The 10,496-nt window shown below is 46.3% G+C and overlaps 1 protein-coding gene across 1 annotated transcript; it reads left to right on the forward strand.

Moving 5' to 3' along the window:
- Window positions 1-1,194: 1,194 nt before the first annotated feature.
- FGF20 (fibroblast growth factor 20) lies at window positions 1,195-7,797 on the forward strand (the record flags this gene model as incomplete). The annotated part of the gene is made up of 3 exons (XM_083756057.1): window positions 1,195-1,489; window positions 4,949-5,052; window positions 6,760-7,797. 3 exons carry the CDS (start codon window positions 1,195-1,197, stop codon window positions 7,003-7,005), a joined length of 645 nt encoding a protein of 214 aa, XP_083612183.1. The 3' UTR covers window positions 7,006-7,797.
- Between the last annotated feature and the right edge of the window lie 2,699 nt (window positions 7,798-10,496).

Genomic DNA, 10,496 nt, shown 5'->3' on the forward strand with positions numbered 1-10,496 from the left:
TTGTTAAGCACTTATATTAAGACACACCAGAACAATAGTCCTGTGTCACATTGTCTGTGATAAATGAAGTATAGCAGCCTTCAAGGAAGGGGGAAACCCCAGTTGACGATGCCAATTCATTTGGAAACAAAATCCCCCCTCTTTTGGGGGGGGAACCTAAGGTGATAAAAGGAAAGGGTAATAAACGCAACACTTTTATGAGTGCTCTGAAAAATCTCAGAGTGGAACTGTTAGATCTTTTGCTTTCTCTCCCCCGCCCGCTGCTCTTTCATGTGTGTCTGGGCAGGTCTAACCCTCAGGTAACGCCCTTTCTCTCCTGCTTCTCGCTTACCTTTCCTTGCACCTGTCCACGTAATGCACTGCAAGCTCCCCAAGTCCAACCCTGCTTTCTCCTGCGCCTCTTGCCAATCTGGGCTTTTGCGCCTTCTCGATTTACTGCTGTGTGAAGAAAAGCCTGAACATCAAAAGCAGGCAGGGAACCGACGGCATCCTTCGCCCCACCGACAACAACCTGGTCTCTCTCTCTCTCTCTCTCTCTCTCTCTCTCTCTCTCTCTCTCTGTGTGTGTGTGTGTGTGTGTGTATGTGTGTGGGGAGGGAGGGAGGGGCTGGTGCTGGTGGCGGCGGAGGGGAGGAGAGGGGTGTTTCCTAGGCTGCTAACTTCGAAGGGGCGTGCGCCAAGGCGCGAGAGAATGGCTGGGGAACATTAGGAACTCCCCTCCGTCCCTGCAGAGCGAGGGTGGAGGCGGAGGGGAAGAAAGGTGTGAGAGGAGGGGCGGCAAGGAGAGAGAGAGAAAGCTCCGTCTAGGGTTTCAAACGCCGGGGCGCGCATCCGCATTAGCATATGTCAGGGGGGAAACCCGCCCGACGTGGCTATATATAGAGCGCGAGCTGGAGAGATTCCCCCACGCGCAATTTTGGAGAGACCTCGCTTGCATCGAGCCAGAAGCAGCAGCACCGGCTGTGGATGTTTATGCCAAGCTCAGCCCAGTCCCGCCAGCCCCATGCCTAGGGAGAGAGGAGAGCCTCCCCAGACAGGCAACTGCTATCTGGATGCGGAGTCCGGCCTCCGGGAGAAGCCCCAGCTGTGAGCCTTGAGACGTGACTCTCTGCATACATCTACCTGTCCATAATATATATATTATATATATCTCCCCGCCGTCCTTCTCCATCCCTTCCTCGCTGGGACTCCTCCATGGCTCCCTTAGCCGACGTCGGGGGCTTCCTAGGCGGCCTGGAGGGCTTGGGCCAGCAGGTGGGCTCCCACTTCCTCCTGCCTCCGTCCGGGGAGAGGCCGCCTCTGCTGGGCGACCGCCTGGCGCAGGTGGAGAGGGGCTCCCGAGGGGGCGCGGCGGCGTCGGGGGCCACCGAGCTGGCGCACTTGCAAGGCATCCTGCGCCGGAGGCAGCTCTACTGCAGGACGGGCTTCCACCTGCAGATCCTGCCCGACGGCAGCGTGCAAGGCACTCGGCAAGACCACAGCCTCTTCGGTAAGGCTCCTCACTCTTTCCCCTTGTTTCCTCCCTTCCTTCTTTCCTTCCCTCTCTTTCCAAGCAGGCTTCGCTCTCTTCCGCGGCTTCTTCCCCCACCTTCTCCCCTTGCGACGGAAGCATCCTATAGCAACAGATGGTATAGCAACGGACCTCTGGCTTAAAGGCATAAAGCGCTTTAAATCCGGGCTAGGACCGCGGTAAAGGGAGCCAGCCTAGCTCCAGGTGATGCTGGAGACAAGAGCTTGAGGGAATTGGGGGGGGGGGGAGGGCATCATTAGAATCGTAGAGTTGGAAGGGATCCCGAGGATCATCTAGTCCAACCCCCTATAATGCAGGAATCTTTTGCCCCAACCCATGGCTCTGAGATTAAGAGTCTCATGCTCCAGCATCTGTTTGCAAGGCTTTGTTTGGAGCAACAACCTTTTTTTGGGGAAAAGAAGGTCCTTGTAGGCATGAAGTAACAAAAAAGATTTCCTTGAGCATGTGCAGAGTGCCTTTCCAGCACCACCGACAGCTGCATCCTATACTGTGCAGCAGATGAACGTTGTGGGTGGAATCCTTGCAAGAAACAGCGCTGCGCCTGAAAACTGCAGTGGGCCAGAGTTTCCATGTCAATAGTTATTCTCATGGTGGTTGCATGCTATTTTGGACACAGGTGTGCTTTCCTGCAGGAAGTAGGTAATTAGTTGGTGCGGATGAGAAGAGAGGGCTTCCAGGTCAGAGCGTGCTGCCCTAGAGAGCCTCAGGACCTCTCCCTTTAGAAAGGAAATGCCATATGTATTTGCTCAGTCATCTGCACCGCTTGTATGTAGGCAGCATGTGTGTGTGCATATGCGGAAATACAGAGACATATCACAGCGGCATACCTGGACACACTGCTCTGGCTGAGGGGAGGAAGAGGGCGTGTCAATTCCAGCCTTTCACTCTGATCTTTGCCAGTGCTTTGATTTTTCTTCTAACAAACGAACGTAGGTTTTGCCTTCCTTAATTGTTTGCAATGCAGCCCTGCCCTTTGCTATCTGTGTATTAAGCCCCATGCGTTCCAGTGGGAGTTAGGCATATGCAAATGTGTGCAAGACTGCACTTTAACAAGACGCTGCTGTGCAAAGTGGAACTGAACTGTGCTGGTCCTGCATAAACAACAGCAGCTACTGCTGTTTCACATCTATTTAGTTCTGCTGTGACAGGCACTGTATGCAACAGAACAGGCTGCCTGCCTGCCTTAAGAGCAGTGAGGAGACTGTGAGTCTAGGGCTGTATTCCTGCGAAGATAGTTTGATTCTCTTCCCAACAGCCCTATAGATTTTTTACTATGCCCATTTCACAGATTGGAAAAAGAAGGCAGGGTGACTTGAGGAAGGCCAACCATTGAGTTTATGGCATAGCAGGTGTCTCCCAGGTCCACACGTGACCTGACACACTAGCCAGTAGTCTGATAACTTGCTACATCTTTGACCTGCATTAGTAGTAGTAGTAGTAGTAGTAGTAGTAATAATAATAATAATAATAATAATAATAATAATTTATTATTTATACCCCGCCCATCTGGTTGGGTTTCCCCAGCCATTCTGGGCGGCTTCCAACAAAAGATTAAAAATACATTAAAACATCAGTCATTAAAAACTTCCCTAGCTTGAAGGGCTGCCTTCAGATGTCTTCTAAATGTGAGGTAGTTGTTTATTTCTTTGACATCTGATGGGAGGGCGTTCCACAGGGTGGGCGCGACTACTGAGAAGGCCCTTGCTCTGTTTAGGATTCAAGTTTTCTTCTTCTTCTTCTCTGGCGATCACTCGGAGCCGAGTAAGATTGTCTTCCATGAACACGGTCTTAGCAGTGTGTCCATAGGTAACTGTGGAGGCCAGTTCTGGATCCACACATACTTCCACATGGTGAGGGCTTGCCAAATGTGCCTTCCTCTTAGCTCGTTTCTCCCTTTTGCCCTGAGTTCGAGTGTCTTCAAAGTCCATGACACCTTTGGTAAAGGCTGTTATCCAATTGGAGCGCTCGCAGGCCAGTGTTTCCTAATTATCGGTGTTTATACTACTTTTTTTTTATAGATTTGCCTTGAGAGAGTCTTTAAACCTCTTTTGTTGACCGCCAGCATTATGCTTTCCATTTTTAAGTTGGGAATAGGGTAGCTGCTTTGGAAGTCGATAATCAGGCATCCAAACAACATGACCAGCCCAACGAAGTAGATGTTGAAGAATCATTGCTTCGACACTGTGCCTTAATGACAATAGGAGACTTAATGCAAGATTGGGAAAGGTTGCTTAATTTGTAAGAGCAAACAAAAACTGGCAGATTGTAGGAAACACAGCCTTATCTGAAGAAACCTGCTACTGTTGACAAGCATGGAGGGGTTTGAACAGACACAAAAGGCCAATGGAGAGGTTTTCTATCAGGTTTCCCATAGTCAAAACAACCCATTGCAAAAGGTTCTTAACTGATTTTGCAACACACACTGGAAACATCAAGGTTTCCAGACTGAACAGAACGTCAGTTCAGCAGAGTTCTGCACAGAAGGGAAATTTCTTACAACATGTAAACACAGAATAATTACCTCCAAAGAGAGAGAGAGAGTGAGTGAGTTTAAGATCGAGATCAAACATTCTTGGTGCTTCTTTATTCTATCGCCATTCTCAATAGGTTTGTCTGATGTGGTGTCTTTGTGGATTGAATCACCTGCTTATTATGAATTGGAGCGGGGGAGGGGAGGGGAGTTTTTCTTTGAAAATGATATCAGAAAGGCAGAATACCTCCCATGTCTTTCAATGGAACTTTGAATATTGGGAACTCCGAAATCTCTGATGATTTATTTGCAGTGTGGGAAGATTTAATATCTGATCTTTGTAGAAGATTTGGCTGGGCTGCCACTCAGCATTACACAAACCAAGACCCTGGCAACTTTCAATTAAAACTCCCAAGGCTGCAAATGATAGAACATTCATTATCTTGCTTTGGGAGTTCGGAAAATAAAACAGCATTGATAAATACAGAAGAAAGATTCAAAGCCATGCCTAAAATCAGATGGCAATATTTCAAAAGGGGGGGGGGGAGCCATGGTTTTTAAAAGCATTTATCAAAAACTTTCTTTCCAACAATCCAAATATTTGATTACTGTTATTATTTAACAGAGAATGGGATAGCCTAGCCAAAGTTGCACTTATAAGTTCCACTGATTTCAGCTGCAGAGACTTGGGCATATGCTTAACACACTTGTTGAAATCAATGAAGTGTCAAAGGGCTTAGTTTAGGCTGGATTGTGCCCAGTCTTTGAACCATTATAACTCAGGGATACACCTTTTGAGGGTGTTCTGTGCTATAACAAAATAATACAGTTAGATTTTGCATAGCTAAGTCTCTGTCTGCCTTTGGCAATATTTTATAACTGTGTCTTCACTGCAACGTGCATGGAAGTTGAAAACAAACGTTTGTTTTTCTCCCTCCTCAATGCAGGTATCCTTGAATTCATCAGTGTGGCCGTGGGATTAGTCAGTATTCGAGGGGTGGACAGCGGCCTTTACCTTGGAATGAATGAGAAAGGAGAACTTTATGGCTCTGTAAGTATTACCATTGTATCACTCAGCTTGTGCTATAAGCTCAGATTTCCTGTCGACTTGATCTGTTATAGCCACTGGCAATTTTGCTGCTGGTGTCAGAGAAAGTTGGATCATACCCATTTATTATTATCCTTTCCTATCACCTGGTGTCGGACCATTCTGCATGCAAAGATATGTTCTGTCTCTGAGCTATGCTCCTTCCCCAGATGTCAGGCCAGCTTCCCTGGCTGCTACCAGCAGAGTTAAAGGAGTCATTGGGTGCACTCTTCATTCATATGCAGTGGCAATCTGGTTCCAGCCAGCCTGGCCCAGGTGCTCATGTGAATGACATTTAGTTCTGAGGGAAGAAACAAGTCCAATTTGCAAGGAGTGAGTGGACAAGGGAGTCTTAGTACTGTTAATCTAGAATAGCCTTAGCTAACCCAGGTGACTTACAACACCTACTAGCTGCAACCAGGGCTGATGGGAGTTGTAGTCCGAAAGGGCAACCAGGTTGGCAAAAGTGGTCTAGGATTCCAGACAGTTTTGTAAAGGGGTTCAGTAGCTAATATTTTCCTTCCAATATCAATCTTGCAAAGCAAGTCATGCTGAGTTCACTCTCTGTTCACCAAAATAAAGAGAGAGAGAGAATGAAGGAGTTGTACACATAAATACCAGAGCATAGACGGCTGGAAGTGAAATTTGCTGCTCCATTGTGATTCAGCCAGTGGAGCTCCGGGGTGTTCTTTCTTTCCTTGTTAATAAAATAATCATCTTATGTTCAGGCCAATACAGTACAGTGGTACCTCAGGTTACAAACACCTCGGGTTACAAACACTTCGGGTTACAAACTCTGCTAACCCGGAAGTAGTACCTCGGGTTAAGAACTTTACCTCAGGATGAGAACAGAAATCACGTGGCGGCAGCGGGAGACCCCATTAGCTAAAGTGGTACGTCAGGTTATGAACGGTTTCAGGTTAAGAACGGACCTCTGAACGAATTAAGTTCATAACCAGAGGCATCACTGTATATCCCCAATGGTTCCCTTTGACTCTTTTATTAAAGCAATGGATCTATCGCTTCTCTTCTGGAAGCATAGGCGATATACTGTATTGGCCCAAATATAAGCCTCACCCGCAAATAAGCTGCACCTTTAAAATTCAAGGGGGAAAAAGAAAACAAGACAATACCCTAATATTAGTAGCTCCCTTAAAATTCCGCAGGCACTCACACTCGTTCCGTTTTCCCATATGTCTGTTTCAGCGGCGATATCGTAAAAGCCCATTTTTGTAAGGTCGCAAATTTAAGCCGCGCTTTAACTTTTCACGGTCGGAATTTGGCAAAAAAGTGCGGCTTATATTTGGTCCAGTACGGTAATCCGAGGTGGGGAGGGTTAGGGGTATTGCTAGATCCTTAAAATGGCACAAATAGGCCCATGGTACAAATCTGCATAAAAATGTACCCGCTGATTTATATGTATGGATGCACATTTAGACTGACTTTTAGAGGGAAAGCTGCCTTGTAAGCAAAATTCATTTTTAAAAGCTTTTATTCCAAAAACAATTTTTTGGGGGTGGTGGTGGTGGCCTAAGAACAGTTGTTGCCTAAAGGATTAGTTAGCTCTTATCTGAGCAAGTGAAAGGAAAGCTGCTTTTGAGAGATGCCACCTTTGAGGCATTTACTTAATCAGATTTCTCACCTCTGTGTTTATTTCTAAAATTTCCACAGGAGAAGCTGACTCCTGAATGTGTCTTCAGAGAACAGTTTGAAGAGAACTGGTACAACACATACTCCTCCAATGTGTACAAGCATGGAGACTCTGGCCGGCGGTACTTTGTGGCACTAAACAAAGACGGCAGTCCCCGAGACGGGGCGAGGTCCAAAAGACACCAGAAATTCACCCATTTCTTGCCCAGGCCGGTGGATCCAGAACGAGTACCAGAGCTGTACAAGGATGTGCTAGTATTCAGCTGAAGTCGGAACATTGGAGGAGAATGGAGTCTCTTAGCCTCAATGGTAACAAAAGCACGAAGAACTTCCGAATGCTGTGGAGTTCTGAGATATCTAGGGTGCCGGTTGTCAGAGAAGCTGTTAGTGGTAGACAAGCCCTTCATTGCCCAACGTCTGGATTTAGGAGAGTGGGCCTTGAGGTCAAGTGGGTCAACCTCTTTCTGGTTTGCTCACTCGTGCACCGGTCAAGTAGACAAGGAGAAGTTGGAACTGGACTTCAAACCAGACTGTTCCGGATTGCTTTCTCCCTTCACCTAAAACACAAATAGCTACCTAAAGCATGTGGAGGCAGATTGTAGGAAAATGGAAGAAATGGCAGGAAAAGAATGAATGGCAAGCTGTGTAGATTGGGAGTGTCAATCTATGGGGACAGCGCTAACTCGGGAAGTGAAATCTGGATTTGTTTTTCCCTTCAGGATGGACCTAATTTATATACTTTCAGAGTGCATATATTTATTTTAAATATTTATTTATTACAGAGTTTATTTTTTACTGGGCTATGAAGAGAGTACAACCCTTTACCCCAATGAAAAATCAATTATGGTGCCAATATTTACTCCAAGGTAGTGTCAAGAAAAGGGGTGTTGCATCCCCCAAAGAGTTCAAATGGAGCAAATCTCTGGAAATATCATTGTTGGGAAATAATAAACTGGGGTTATATTTCTGTGCACGCCCCGTTGCCTTACATAGGAAAAGTTGTTGGCTGCCTTGTGACTGCCCCCTATATTTGTACTGGATTTTTAAAAAATGCACATTTAAAAGAGAATTAAAGATAAACTTCCATCTGTTTGTTTCACTGTTATTAATGGAATTGTTAATCAGTGGTAGCAGAGGCAAGGGTAGTCCTCACCCACTCCTATGTCTCAGATTGCACATGGTTATTATACAGAGGCATCTATGTTTTCAACTCTCTGGTTCTTCATGATGACTCTGGTCCTTGATAGTAACTGTTATGTCATGAGATGGGGCGTCTGGTGTCCTCCAGAAGTTGTTGGACTACAACTCCCATCAGCCCCACCAGCATTGTCTACACCTTCCACTGTGGTTAGGATGGCTTTGAAAACTCTTGTCTTGGAGGGTTCTGAGACAGGAAACAGATAATACTTGCACTTCCTGTTTCCTCCTGGTCCACTTTAATGTGCTTGAAGGCTCACAGATATCAAAATACAGTTCGGTATCACTATACATGCTTAAAGAATGGCTATAGATTTGGAACAGAGAGCCTGAAAATGCCACACTTTTCAAGATCCTAAATAAGTCTCATGCTGGAATTTAGTGGCATTGTCAATAATACTCAGACTCTGGAAGGCATCACGCACCCTTCCCTCACTTTAGGCACAACCCATGAAAGGAACCATGGAAGCAGTGCTAGAGAATTACAGCCACTCAGTTGCTTCCTTTCAAAGGTTTTGCATGGCAGAATTGGTATAAAAGGTAAAGGTAAAGGTACCCCTGCCCGTATGGGCCAGTCTTGCCAGACTCTAGGGTTGTGCGCTCATCTCTATAGGCTAGGAGCCAGCGCTGTCTGCAGACACTTCCGGGTCACGTGGCCAGCGTGACAAGCTGCATCTGGCGAGCCAGCGCAGCACACGGAACGCTGTTTACCTTCCCGCTGGTAAGCGGTCCCTATTTATCTACTTGCACCCGGGGGTGCTTTCGAACTGCTAGGTTGGTAGGCGCTGGGACCGAAAGACGGGAGTGCACCCCGCCGTGTGGATTCGAACCACTGACCATGTGATCGGCAAGTCCTAGGCGCTGAGGTTTTACCCACAGCGCCACCCGCATCCCATAGAATTGGTATACTCATTGCTATTGCTTTGACATCAGAGACTTCAGAGACTTCAGCCTGGAAGAGTTTCTGACATACGGTTTGCAAGTGAAGTTCAGAAAAGGCAGTAGATGGCATTTCACTGTTCACCACAGACATACATTCCATCTAGACGTACTCTTTAATTTCATGTGAACAAGTGAATTTATTCCTTCTGCACTCCAGTTTCCCTATGTACAAATGCTCCCATGGATGGCTTGAATTACAGGAGCACCATGCTGGAGTTTCTGGAAAGAAGCATGAACAGGCCATTGCGTGCTTGCAGTGCACGTACAAATTACACATACAAAGGGGAAATGGTGGATAATATTACACTGAAGCTAGACACCAAAAGGCTCCACGACTTCTGAAAAAAATATGAACCAAAGTAGAGACATTCTATCCAAAGCAGTTTGGTGCCTGGTAAAGACTCGGTGGTTTTCAGGCTACTATGGTTGATACATTAGCTATATGAGTAAACAGAATGCAACACTATTTCCAGTATTGCTATGCTGTAAAGCTTCAGTAGATGGATCGAGGACAAAGATTTTTAAGAGAGAATTGCAATCATCACATAAAATCCTGGTTAGCTGAAGCCATATGGTGGTTCATTGGCTTTTAAGGACATGAATGATTCTTGACCTGTGCTTCTGGGGTAAACTTTAGATAAATTGTAAAATTGGCAGGGTCTTGCACAAAGATAAAAAATCCCCCCAAATGGCTGTGTGCCTATCATATATTACTTGTGTGAGGTCCTGTTGAAATCACTTTGGGTATAATCTAGTGATATGCAACTCTCTACCTAAATTTTATTGAAATCAGTGAGAGCACACGGGGAAAACTGTATATCAATAGAAGAAGAAGAAGAAGAGTTTGGATTTGATATACCGCTTTATCACTACCCGAAGGAGTCTCAAAGCGGTTAACATTCTCCTCTCCCTTCCTTCCCCACAGCAAACACTCTGTGAGGTGAATGAGGCTGAGAGACTTCAAAGAAGTGTGACTGGCCCAAAGTTACCCAGCAGCTGCATGTGGAGGAGCGGAGACGCGAACCCGGTTCACCAGATTACGAGTCTACCGCTCTTAATCACTACACCACACTGGCTCTCTCAATAGGATTTAGGCATGCCTGAGCATAGGTCCACATTCACACAAGGCCCTTTTCTATGTTGCAAGCACTCCAACTTCCTCCTGCATTGTGCTCATGGGGAAAAATGTAACCTGCGAACTGGTGGATAACAGCTATAGCCAGCAGCATTTCCCATGATGGAGGTAGCGTTCCCCCCTAGAAATAATGTTCATAGCAATTCCTGATGTCTGTCATCTGCAATCCACAGTTGACTCATTGCATAGCTCCCCTGTAGTGGCATATACCTTGGGAAGGTTGAAACAAACAAACAAAAAAAGTATTGTGTGAATGGACCACGCCTTTCTCCAAGTTATGCATGGTCATAGAATTGTAGACTTGGAAGCAACCCTGGGGCCATCTGCTCCAACCCCCTGCAATGCAGGAATCTCAACTAAAAGCTCCATGACAGATGGCTATCCAACCTCTGCTTAAAGGTCCAATCGTGGACAACTCTGGGGTTGCAGCGCTCATCTCGCTTTATTGGCCAAGGGAGCCGGCGTACAGCTTCCGGGTCATGTG

The sequence above is a fragment of the Podarcis gaigeae genome (assembly GCF_964106915.1).
Source record: "Podarcis gaigeae genome assembly, chromosome: 9".
Classification (NCBI taxonomy): Eukaryota; Metazoa; Chordata; class Lepidosauria; order Squamata; family Lacertidae; genus Podarcis; species Podarcis gaigeae.